General features: G+C 49.1%; 1 protein-coding gene across 3 annotated transcripts in view; it reads right to left on the bottom strand.

Moving 5' to 3' along the window:
* The window catches only part of NCOA1 (nuclear receptor coactivator 1), a 185491-nt gene that overhangs the window by 62462 nt on the left and 110481 nt on the right, over positions 1-12548 (bottom strand). For all 3 annotated transcript variants that reach the window (XM_082307544.1, XM_082307545.1, XM_082307546.1), the window contains exon 3: positions 1429-1535. In XM_082307544.1, coding sequence (XP_082163670.1) covers positions 1429-1514 — 86 coding nt within the window. In that variant the 5' untranslated portion in view covers positions 1515-1535. The remainder of the gene's footprint in view (positions 1-1428; positions 1536-12548) is intronic.

Genomic DNA, 12548 nt, shown 5'->3' with positions numbered 1-12548 from the left:
CCAGAAGTTTCTGCTTCTCTATGATCAGTTCGTTCCTCGTATTTTGAAAGACCCCTGGTGTCGGCAGCAGAAGGTTTTCTTGGGGTGCTTAGGGGTCAGAAAACAAACCACAAGAGATCTCCTTTCCAAAGGCAGACCAGGTGAAGCAAAGCCAGGTGTGTGCTCATCCATCCGGAGAGCAGTTCCTTCCGAAGAGGTGTCCAAGCCCACCTTGCTTGGACCCAAGGACCAACAGCTCCACCCCACACTCACCTCCGGGGTGAGGACCAGCTCCGAGACCAGCCTGGAGACAGCAGCAAGGGCTGCAGAGTTCTGACTGAAATGGCTCAGCCAGAAAGGGGAAATATTTCACATGATTACAGAAGTATTTGTTAGGAGTAGGACAGCTACAAGCGCTATCGAAACACGTTCTGCAATTATCGCTCCTTTAATGGCACAGCTAAGCCATGAACCACAGAGCCTCTGTAAGAAGGTGCGTGAACTCTACAGAAGGCAGATGTTGCAACCAAAAACTGCAATAAATAGAAATCCTCAAACAACCTCTTAATGTCTCTCTACTGGAACACCGTAGCCTTTACATTTATTGTCTAGAATATCATGCATGAGCTGTAAGTGATAGAAAATACACCTGGGGTTTGCTCAGTGCATCAATATTCTAGGACGATGAGCAACACAGCATCCCAGGCAGCAGAGACACGGAGTCAGCAGCAGCACCACACGTTCACCCTTACTAACAGACTATATTGCCATGGAAAAAAGATGCACAGCATTTACAGGGAGCCTGGAAAAGCCTGTGGAAGGAGATCACAACTGCCTCTATCGAGGACTTCGTAGTCTTAAATCAGGTGGCAAGGTAGCTGGGACGGGAAGGCTCGGTCGTAAGCAAAAGGTGCCTTTCTGCAGTGAGCTGAGCTTTGAAGCAGTCTGCAGGAGCACAGAGACATGAAGATATTTCAGACAGAAATATTTTCTGTTCTGTAATTGCACCATGGAGCAAGAGGGTCTCCACCGGAGTTTCTGAATATTACAAAACCACAGATTTCTTGGGAATCTGGTGTGAAGAGACAGAAGGCTTGGGATGATCTGCAGACCTCGCAGAAGTATCTCCCCCAAATTTACCCCAAGAAAGCTTTCCTGATGCTCTGAGCGCTCTCAATTTATAAAATCAATACGCTAACTTTGATAACGAGCCTCTAATCATCATTTGCCACCTAACAACAAGCAGAGCAGATGGGGAGCCGCATTTCCATCATGCTCCATCTTCCACCGCAGCCACTGCTAAAAGCAAAGCGAAGTTCTGGTGGGAAGTGTGAACGTTTCCGAGTGGCTGAAACCCGGCTCCATCTGCTCGAGCAGACGGGACGGAGCGACGCAGTGGGAATGACAAAGTAGCCGCGGCAGGGGACGGATTGGGAGCAGCGCACGTACCTCTGGGCTGTATCGCAGGGCGAGCCTTTCCTCTTCCGAGAGTCGGGGTTGGCAGGGTCCGTTGAGCTGTCCCCAAGGCCACTCATGTTGGTTGACCTACTTTGCACCTGGAACCGAAGAGAGACAGGGTAAGGACAAGCTTTTGAAGCTGCAGGAGAAGTGGTTCCTCCGTGGCAGAGCCAGAAAACATGGACCAAGTGACCTCGGAAGAGGTAACTAACCCAACGCAAGTCTTCCTTATTGAATTGATGAAGGAAATTGTGAAGGAAACGGTGCGAAGGGAAGACAACACGCAATCATGTTACCCTGCTTTTGGTGTCCCCCGGTCACCATGTGGCCAAGCAAGCCCTCACCACCAGCACCATGACCCCTACATCACAGACTGAGCTCTTCCCTGTATCCCTGCAAATTTTAGCTTCTTGGCCTTACAGCATTTTAACAGCTATCTAAACACAACCTGTTTCAATGCTTTGTTTAAGTGCGTTTGATAGCTTTTGTTTTGTTTCCTTTTCTTGCAAGCTTCTCCTTCAGCCCATCTTCGGCTCCTCTGCCATCTCCCCCCGGTTCCTCTGACTCATGGCTGGCAGAGGACGCTCCACCTCTCGCATTGTGTCTACTCTCCTGCTCCCCCACCACCTCCTTTCCCCTCAGCACATGGCCTGGGCTTTAATTAGAGCTGCAAACTGACTCATCTCTTAACGGGATGCGACACCCTCCCACGAACCCCTTCCCCACCTCCCGCTGAGGCTGCCTCCCACGCATGGTCCTCCCAGCCCCAACCTTCTCCTGGAAGAGAGCTTCCCACCACGGCCAGTCCTTGGCCGGTCCCAACACTGGGCACCTCCTGGGTTCCAGCTCTCTCCAACACACAGACATTTCACGCTTATTTTTAGGGTGTAATTTCAACAGATGTTGGGTAAACTACTCCACGCTAAGGCAAATGAGGGGTCTGAGCAACCAAAGAAGGTCCAGAAGTCACGAGGACTATAACATTGCAATGTCCCACACGTTAATGCTCCTTAACAATGAATTATATGTTTTTATTTAATTGAATAGAATACTGTGTAAGCCCAATAAAGGCAAGAAAGCCAATTAAGGCTTCTTTCTGGATACTTCACCTTGAAGGGTGTTAAAGAGGTTTGGCCAAAGACCGTGACACTCTCTGACCCGAGAACACAGCCAGTCCCCTCCAACTGCCTCAACGGGACTAAACACATCTATAGGACAGGGTCAAAACCTCATACAACACGTTAAATCAAGGGACAGAGCTTCTCCAGAAAAGAAATCAGCTACGCACATTGCTTCCCTTGCTTTGCTAAAGCCGTTCAGTGATTTTCCATTCAGTAACCACGATAATTCAATATTGGATAATGCCACCTTCCAAATTCTTTCTTTATTTTAGAATTTTTGGAAGTGTTAATCATTGTGAGAAGACACAATTCACGAGAAATAAAGCAATGGGATCCTGGACAAGAAGGTAGTAGTTTAGAGAGTAAAAGGACTAAGTTCTTAAACTTAATTCCCTTCATTTCTTCCATTACTTTCTAACAGCTGGAATTTCAACAAGGATTAAACTGCTGACGGACTGTGATCAAACGAACCTTAGAACGCACATCCACAGTTCCCACAGCCCAAATTCCCCCCATGTTTTATTCAGCCTGCCCGAAAGCGCGGTGGGATGCCTTCAGTGGTCCAGCATCGCCCACCCACTGCCCAGCCCAGCACAAGGAGGCCTCTCATCAAAAGCCATCGGCGCTGGCTCATCTCGTACTCAGACAGGTGACTATTAAAGTCCCACCGGCTTTTGAAAGTCCTCTGAGTCCCAAACCACATCTGCAGACCTGCTCATCCTGACCTCAGAGCAGATTAGAGGGATGGATACAGCCGTCAGCATCTCCTCAGCTCCCTGGTTGCTTGAAGACCCCAGTGTTTGTATTAAAACCCAGAAAGCCCAGCGTCTCCTGGGCTGCATCCCCCGCAGCGTGGGCAGCGGGGCGAGGGAGGGGATTCTGCCCCTCTGCCCCGCTCTGGGGAGACCCCCTGGAGCCCCGCGTCCAGCTCGGGGGTCCTCAGCACGGGAAGGACATGGAGCTGTGGGAGCGGGGCCAGGGGAGGCCACCAAAATGGTCAGAGGCTGGAGCAGCTCTGCTGTGGAGAAAGTTTGGGTTGTTCATTGTGGAGAAAAGGCGGCTCTGGGGAGAGCTTCTTGTGGCCTTTCAATATATAAAGGGGGCTTATAAGAAAGACTGGGAAAGGCTTTTTTTCCCAGGGCCTGCGGCGACAGGACACAGGGGAATGGTTTTAAACTGAAAGAGGGGAGATTCAGACTGGACAGAAGGGAGAAATTGTTTGTGCTGAGGGTGGTGAGGCACTGGCCCAGGTTGCCCAGAGCGGTGGGAGATGCCCCATCCCTGGCCACATTCAAGGCCAGGTTGGACGGGGCTCTGAGCACCCTGGTCTGGGTGAAGATGTCCCTGCCCATGGCAGGGGTGGGACTGGGTGGCCTTTGGAGGTCCCTTCCATCCCAAACCCTTCTGTGATTCTATGAAAACCAGCCTTACCAGCTTCGTTATCTCCTATGATTGAGGTGTCCAAGGGGGGTGTTACACATTTTGGCTCCCCAGTGACCCACGTCCACACTCAGCGCTGAAAACCTCTAAAGTAAGTGAAATATCTGTGCTTAACACAGTGATACGGGGAAAGAGCCTGTCTTTCGGCACCATGCGGGCATTTCTGCTAACGTTTGCGTCACCGGTGCTAAGGCGAACGCAGTTCCTGAAATCATTTCAGCAATATTAGCGCAGGCGATCGATGCCGCAGGCATGAGAGCTCATCCACCGAAATCAGAAACCCTGAGCAGATGCCAGCAAGCTAGCCATGACCACAGATCCGAGTTCATCCCCCCGGTCTTTGGCATGTTTGCAAGAAGGAACGATGCCAACACAAATATAAGGAAGGGGAAAAAAAGCAAACTCTTGAAAAATTCAGAGATTGGAAAACTAAAAGTGCTGCATCATCTGCTCTGGGCAAGAAGGTCTCACTTGGGTTTCAGACAAGCTTACTGGGGTTTAAACCATCTTCTTGAAGGTTTAACTTGCTCTCACCAAAACATTGAGTCTCCGTAAGTGGCGTTGCTCTGACAGGTCCTCATCTTTCCTCTTGGCAACTGAATTAACAGAAAAAATGAGCAGGGATATGGCAGGTAAAGTTGACCGTCCCACCGGGATGCTCCGCTGGGGGACCATGGCTTGGCAAGAGCAACCATATGCCCTAGAGAGGTGAACTAAGGACAACATTGCAGCCTTAGCTGAAATCCTTGGCTTGAGTTAAGCCCTTGATGTAATACACTCAGTGTTTCTTTTTATTGTAAAAGTAGTTTATTTTACAGCAAAACTTGCCAGGGCTGACAAGCCAAAAAATGTCACTTGGTCTAAAAATAACAGGGATGACTCGGTTCAAAAGCCCCGTTGGGTTCAGGGCAAGACCAGGGGACAACGTCCCCCGCCGAGGGCAAGGGTTGGGCTGCCGGTGAAAGGCAGCCCTGCCTGCCGCTGCCCGCGCTCCGGGCCATTTCACCGGAAACCTGATTTCTAAACACTGGCTTCTTGTAAAAACGTTAATATTCTGCTGGTTTAGGAAAGCAAACAGAGGCAGACAAGGGTGGTGGGATGGTATTGAAAACAAGGTAATTAGTTCAGCCCAGGGAGGCGGGGGGAAGTGATTTCCAGGCTTAATACAGGGGCTCTCTGATGCAGACCTCTGCTAAACTGATTGCTCCTCTGCTGTCACAAGCCACCAAAAAATATTTTAAAGGACAGTATAAAATGTTGCTGGCGTCCCCACCGGCGCTGCTTGCTCACAGGGGCTCCTTGGGAGACGTTTGACCATGACAAGAGCAAGACCGAAGCGTTGCATCAATGCAAAGAGCGTTGGCCTCTTGCCCCCCTCTGGATGCCCGTGGATGAAGCCTCACCCCAAAGAGGCATCACAGCATGGTGCAGACCCACTGCTCTGAAGAAGTTCCGTGTCATGGTGCAAACCCAAAACATAGAGGGTTTATTTTCAACAGCTATGGATATTATCATTGCAACCAGCAGCTTCATGCTTGGGCTTGCACGCAGCTAGTGCACAAGTCCATGGACCTGCTGCAGTGGTGTCGATGAGCAAAGCTGCGACAGGCACCATGTTTAGCAGCAAAGCAAGTGCCTGCAATGCAGACTGCAGCTCCCCGGCTCCTGCAAAACCAGGGCTAAACTCGAGCCACTGGCAAGACCAAAGGTTTGGAGCTTCTCCATATCCACGTGGTTCTTGCTCCCTGGCTCTTACCCCACTGATCGGGATACGGCACCAGTCCCTGGCCCCTCTTGTTACCAGCACCCCAATGCACCATTGCATTTGCTCACTGGAGATTAATTAGTCTCAAAGAGACTAATCAGAAGAAAAAAAAGGAGAGGGGGGATGGATAAGAAGCACAAGAGCTGAAGTGACCTGCCCACGGCCAGGCAGGTGAAACCACTTCTGATTTCCGACCCTGTACCCTCTTCTCTTCCATCGTTCCTCCAACGTGCCATACTGGAGCATCCACCTGAAGAAGACGCTGCTTTTTGGGATGCTAACAAATATCCTAGCAGAGACCAGAGCCTTGACGTGGAGGATGAAGCACCAGCCAACGTCAACATTCCACCACAACCTTGGGGATCATGACATGAATACAATTTCCATATGAACAAGAAATAACAAAAAAGAAAAAAGATGTGAATTATTGAGGCTTAATGTTTCTGCTCTCCTAATAATGCCAACGGATTTCCAATAGCTTCCCAAAGACAGCCATCGCTACCTCTAGCAGACGCAAATAGCCCAAGGGATTTGCACTGACAGCACAGAAGACAGAGCTGGCCACCAAATACTTAATTCTAACAGAACTGCCTATTTCTAAAATGTATTTCCCACATTTTGGATGAATTTGACCAAAAAAAAATGCTTACAAAATAACATTAACATCTATGGGAGAGAGATACAATTAGTCGGCTGTTTTTAAGAAAATGACAATGTTGGAAAAGTCCCTTATATTACAGCTATTTATCATGAAAATATAACCCATCTGTGCGTACGCAGTCTCAATTAGAGGTAATTAAGAGCATACTTGGAGTGTCGCAAGGACATGTCTATATTGTTCCCCTCACAAGTTCATCATCAGCTGCTTCTCTCATTGCTGGGGTCAGAACAAGCATTAATTTTTTTTTTTTTTTTTTTTAAACTTCTGCAGATTACAGAAGAAACGCTGAGGCTGTGATGTGGATAGAGAAGAGGCAACGGGTGAGAAAGAGTGAGTCACTTGCTAACCTACTGCATGTGGTGTTAGTTTTGGGGTGGGTTTTTTTTAAAAGATCTTTTTGTGACCTCATCCCCAACAAAAAAAGGAGAGAGATGTAAAGTCCTGATTAAACGTTGGTTTTTTGGTGGCTGAAGTTGTCAAAAACAAATGTTACATCTGTTTTGTGCAATGCTCCTTTGGGGTGTTGGAGAGGGTGGAAATCCCTGTATCCATATGCCATCGCTCCAGCCTGCAGAGACGTCTGCCTTCCAACTAAATCCTCTTTTCTTGGTTCCTTACCCCAATTTCCCCGCTTCCTTTCCTCCCGCCTCTCGCCTAGCCTGCGAGCCCTCCAGCTTCTGCCTGAGTCTGGCAGAGATGCTGCCAGACGGACCCTCTGGCTCTGGGACATCCAGCTTGGGAAGGATGAGCAACTGGGTTTCTCTTGGTTCCCATTACTTGTCCTGGCCTGAACATCCCCTCTCGACACCAAGTGATGCTTCCATCGTAACGGTGATAACGATGATGCTCAAGTCAAGGCTGGATGGGACATGCTCAAGGTCACCAGGAGGGCTTGCAGCAACGTTACCTTGAGCCCACACCTCCATGGTCATTAGGGCTGTAAGAGGAGGGAGCTGATGAATAAAGATTTACTTTCACTGGCCTCGTGGGGGAAAACTAGAGGTGAAGGCAGCCGGGAGATCCACCCTGCCTGATCTCGCATTGCCTCTTCAAGCAGAGCCCATGGCGTTGGGAGGAGGATGAATTCAGGGAGAGAGCAGCACGCTCCTATGTCCCCCGCGTCCGTCCAGCCAGGAGGGCCGGTGTTTGCTTTCCTTCCGAGGAGATAAGCGGGATGTGCAGAAATCTTAATTATCACCAGCTCTGCGGAGGCAGCAGGCTAATAAAAGCTGTCAGCTCGGGGACGCGGTGGAGCGAAAGCCCGCCGTCTCAATTCCTCGCATCCGCACCCACCTGCCAGCCCTGCGGGGCAGGGACAGGGAGGACGCATGAGATGCCTACACCCTTCAGGAGAGGGTTTCCACTGCCGCTGGCACGGAGGAGAAAGGACCATGGCAGGTCGGGTGGGCCCGGGCAGGTCATTTCTATACCCCACTCCCGCTATGCCACGAGGGAAATAAAGAGTTTAAACATCCCTGATGCAACGCAGGTTAAAAGCCACCAGTCAAAAACGCGACTGATGTGGAAGAGATTAACCTTATGAAAGATTTAACATTTTGACAGCTAAAAATGTTTCTGAAGATGAATTTCACTTCTCTGCCTCGTTATTCCCATCCCTCGGGGGGCAGCGGCAGCGGGACGGGGACTCGTCCTAGGTCGCAGAGGGACGCAGAGGCACAAACCGGAGTCTTGCGGGTCCGAGCCTCCCGCAGCAGGGACGGCGGCTGCAGCGCGGGGAGCACAGCACCGGCGCTCCCGGCAAGGGGAACATGCACAGGCTCTGGATTTTGGGGATGGGACACAGGGAACAAAAAGTCAGAGTTTAATTTAATTTCTTCCAAGCTGTTTACTAGGTCAGACGCTATCAACACACAGTTTTTTCTTTTTCACAGAAGGATGGAAAACTCCTGACTATCAAACAAGCAGCCCCCTGCGTGCTGGCAAACCCTGGGAATTAATTAACTTAATATTTCCCGGGGAATTAATTGCCTTAATATTTACAAAATGCTCTGAATCCTCTTGTGAAGGGCACCCTGGAAGCGCAAAGCCCCGGCACGCAGCGAGCACCCCAGCCACGCGTCACCCAGCAGCGGTCCGCAACGGGGTACCAAACCCCCCAAGAGCATTTTGCTCTTTGGGACCAAACGAGGAGACGGGGGCAGAGCTGAAGGTCTCTTCCCACCTTGTAGACCTCGGTGGGTTTGCCCCTAACAGAGAAACCCAACGCATCCCAGCGGAAGACCGAACTCCTGGCACCAAACCCATCCTGCGTTCACCACGGCAGAAGGTTTTGCAGAAGATGAGGTAGGAAATGCCAACCCGCTGGTGTGCCCATGGGGAACAAGAGTAGCCCTTGGCTTCACAGCCACCCATGGTGGCCATGGTGGGCCAGCCAGCACCAAGAATCAAGCCCTTCACCCGCAGGTCCTACAGGTCCTCTGCAGAGCAGCCACGGGAAGGAGTGAACCTCATACTAACGGGGCAGAGAGACAGGACACTAATCCCACCTTCCAGGGCCCCATTTTCTTGTAATTTTAATTCTGAGCACCCGAAACTGCTCCATACTGCACAATGGAGAAGACGAGCTTTGCTCTCCAAATCCAGGCTTCTCCATCACCTTCTGCCCACGAGAAATCGTTTGCTTTGGAAAGGTAACACGAGCCGTACAACCCATAAAATCGAACCTATTCAGCCAAAGGGAATTTTGCATATGGTAACAAAAATACACGCATCCAAGTGAATTCCTTAAGGATGAAAGCAGGGGCCAGCCGCAGGCCAGCTCTGCAACTGCTTGCTCTCTACATGATCCCTAAAAAAACACAAAAAGAAGGGAAAGAGGTATATAAATCAATGTCCGGCAGACTGAGTATCATCCTGAGAGAGGTGACGGTCCAAAGAGAAGGTGTGAATTTTAATACGCCCATCATCTCTATCACATTTGCAACTCACAGACCCACGGCAGTCATTCCCCTTTAGCTCGGGAATAATTCCAGCAGCCAATTTGTTTTACAAATGAATGGGAAGATATGGTAAAGGGCTTCGCCTTAGCACGATGAAAATGAATAATCCAGCTGTGGGAAATCAATATTTGATGCCTAAGGAGACCTCCAAAAATCCACAACGCCACTCTGTTATTTTCCCAAGCTCTCTTTAAAACTCACCTCAGCTAAAATACAACAGACAGGAGATAACTGATGTGCTGCTTATTACACTAATTGCAATCATCTCCTTGTTACCTGGTGCTCACCCACATCTGTTTGTCGTAGCCATCTGTTGTCTGTCTTAATTAGATCGTGCACTCGGAGGGACAGGGACTGTCACAGCACGGGATTTTCTAACCCCCCCGGCATCCCACTTCTGTCCGAGCATCTCCGCACTACCGCCATGAATCCTCTCGCACAGCCAAGTACAAGGAAGACAGCTAGAAAATAGGAAGCCAAAAAAAACCCCACCCCAAAAATAAAGCAAATAAGCTCAGCAGGAATCACTCTGCACCGTGAAGGGTTTTCAGGAGTAAACGATCACCCACGTCTTCTGCTACCAGCCCGAACTTTCTAGGATTCACCTTCCGAGCTGCTCTGGGGTTGTTTGGAAGAACAACGGGGCACCAAATCAAACCAAAACCAATTGGGGGGGAAAGATGAAAACGTGGAAACAAAACTTTTCCTTCTGCTACGTTACAAAAAATATAGGAAAATAAAAAAGGACGACTTGCCTCGTGCTGTTGTCCTTGATGCTGCTGCCCGAGAATGGAGCCCACCAGCTCCAGCAAAGCCTTCAGAAGGTGCTGTCTTGCACCTCATCTCCCCACATTAATTTCTGGAGCACTGAAATGCTGCTGTGATTAATTGTTAGCAACTTGGAGCATCAGCTCAAGAGTTTCCTGCTAAAACACCCTGTCCTATAGGTTCTTCTATGTCGTCCCCAGAAGGTGGCTGCTCAGATGATTCCCAAGTCAAGAGATCAGAAGTGATCATTGCTACGGATGATGACACTGAAGCACCTTTTTTTCAAAAAAAAAAAAAACAAACCAGAAATGAGGACAAGCACCTCACCAGACGCTGCCATCTGAAATGACAGCACGAAGAAAGGTTTCTAACAGCAATCTACATTTCAGTGTTACCGAGTTTCTGCTCACGTTGCTTGCTCTGAACGGCACTGCCGGTAAAACTCATCTGAGCTTTGATACTTGTTCATCCCCTTCTCCTGAAGCTGTCCCTGCCCGAGCTGTGGCTGCATTCCCCACCAGCTGGTAGGAGCCGGCATATGACCGCGCTGCTGCCATGGCACTGTCCACGTCCCCAGACAGGACGCCCTTGGTGTGACTACCCGCTGTCCCCACTGTTTCAACTCAGCTCCATCTTCAAGCGCTCAGGATGGAGAAACCCTGAGCCTCACTGCAGTCCTGGGGTTCAGCAGACAGAGCTACGAGCAAGCAGGGGATGAAATTTTGCTGCTGATGCCCCTCTTGACCAGAAGCCATCTCCTTTCCAAGAGCTGGGTCAATACAGGCACCCACTTGGTCTCAGCCGGGGCTCGTTCCCTCTCCATTTCGACCCTCTGCCAAGATCCTAGACAAAACCAAGCCTGAATTCATGCCAGAAGCACAACGAGTCAATGAAAGATATTTAAGAGGCAGATGCCTTGGTGCTAGGTGAGATGGGAACCCACCAACTATTTTCAATTTGTATGGGTCATAACTCTGTATCAGCGGAGTTACTCCACCACCTGCTACACCCATGGGAAAAGTCCATTTAAAAGGATGATGATGCATCATTTTCTCTTGAAAATTACTCTGATCAGGTATTTTAAGCCCATGTAAAGATCTCCAAGTATTAAACCCGCTTTGTTTTTTTATCCTCATTAAAAGCCCAATAGAAATTCAAATTTCTTCTTACACCAGCTGTTTTCCCAAAGCACGCCAACTGCCTTATTACAGGGCTGCTCACGAATGTCAGCACGTACTCCGCGAGCATTTGCACCCATATATTTCTGTATATGCAAAAACCAGAAGAAAGGCATTCAATCATTGCTGCTAGTGGACACGGAGCCATCCACGGGACGGGAAAACCAAACCTGCGTGGGCTGAAGAAGAACCATCAGCCAGGCGATGGGCTGGTTGCACTGGTCTCTACAGCGGCGGCCACAGTGAGGTTTAAGTCTCTCTTTAAGATCTGGATTTAAGTGCCATCCTGCTTGGATTTCTTTCACTATTTTTCATTTCAGGACAAGGGCTGACAGCCCCACCAGATCCCCCCAAGGGCGCATCATGCATGGTTAATATTTTTTGAGGCAGCAAGCCTGGTAGCAAGGTGAGTTAAATGAATGTACGGCATCAGAAACAGCAGCGATGCACAAAACCCTCTGAAAAGGTGAGTCAAGGTTCAGTGTGTATGATTTTAATAAGAAGTAATAATTTTTCTCGTTGCCTACCTCCTTTGAGTACCACTGAGTACACTACGACGAGTGAGAGGGAGGGAAATTTAGCTGGCGGACAGTAAAAATGGCAAAGCTCTGCTTAAAAATACACGGGAGCGAGGGCTCGTGGTGGGCTCCTGCATGAGGATCAACCCTTGCACGCTACAACAGCTCTGTCCCATCGCTGGGAAAGGATGCTCTTTCTCCATTGCAAGCAGGAACCTTGCTCTTTCAATGCAAAAATACATATTTATTATGTTTTTGCAATTACTTTGCACTAATAATGGGGATAAGTAGCAAACACAAAGCTGGGGTGAGCCCAGAAATGGCTGTGCAATTTAGATGCCATCCTTGAGCAGTCCTCCTTGCGGAGCCGCTCGTGTCTTGACGCCAACAAGCATTGCTTGGCAATGTTTACAGCAGAGATAAGATAGAAAACAGAACTGCAAGAAGCATAACCTTTTCTCCCAGTAACTGATGGTTAATTTGGTTTAAAGTTAAAATTGGGTTAAAGTGGGTTAATTTATACAGCTTCTGAAAGGGAAAAATAAGGCTAATTCCCTCGCAGTCACAGAACATTACACACTTAGTTTCATATTACGCTCGTGAATTACACGTTGCAATTACACAATTTTCTCTATGGGGAGAAGAAAGTATTTGGCAGAACGTACAAATACATCAGGTTCTCATGTAGCACAAATTAAAC

This window comes from Platalea leucorodia (genome assembly GCF_965183815.1).
Source record: "Platalea leucorodia genome assembly, chromosome: 3".
Taxonomy (NCBI): Eukaryota; Metazoa; Chordata; class Aves; order Pelecaniformes; family Threskiornithidae; genus Platalea; species Platalea leucorodia.
This window is presented reverse-complemented; position numbering and strand designations above follow the sequence as displayed.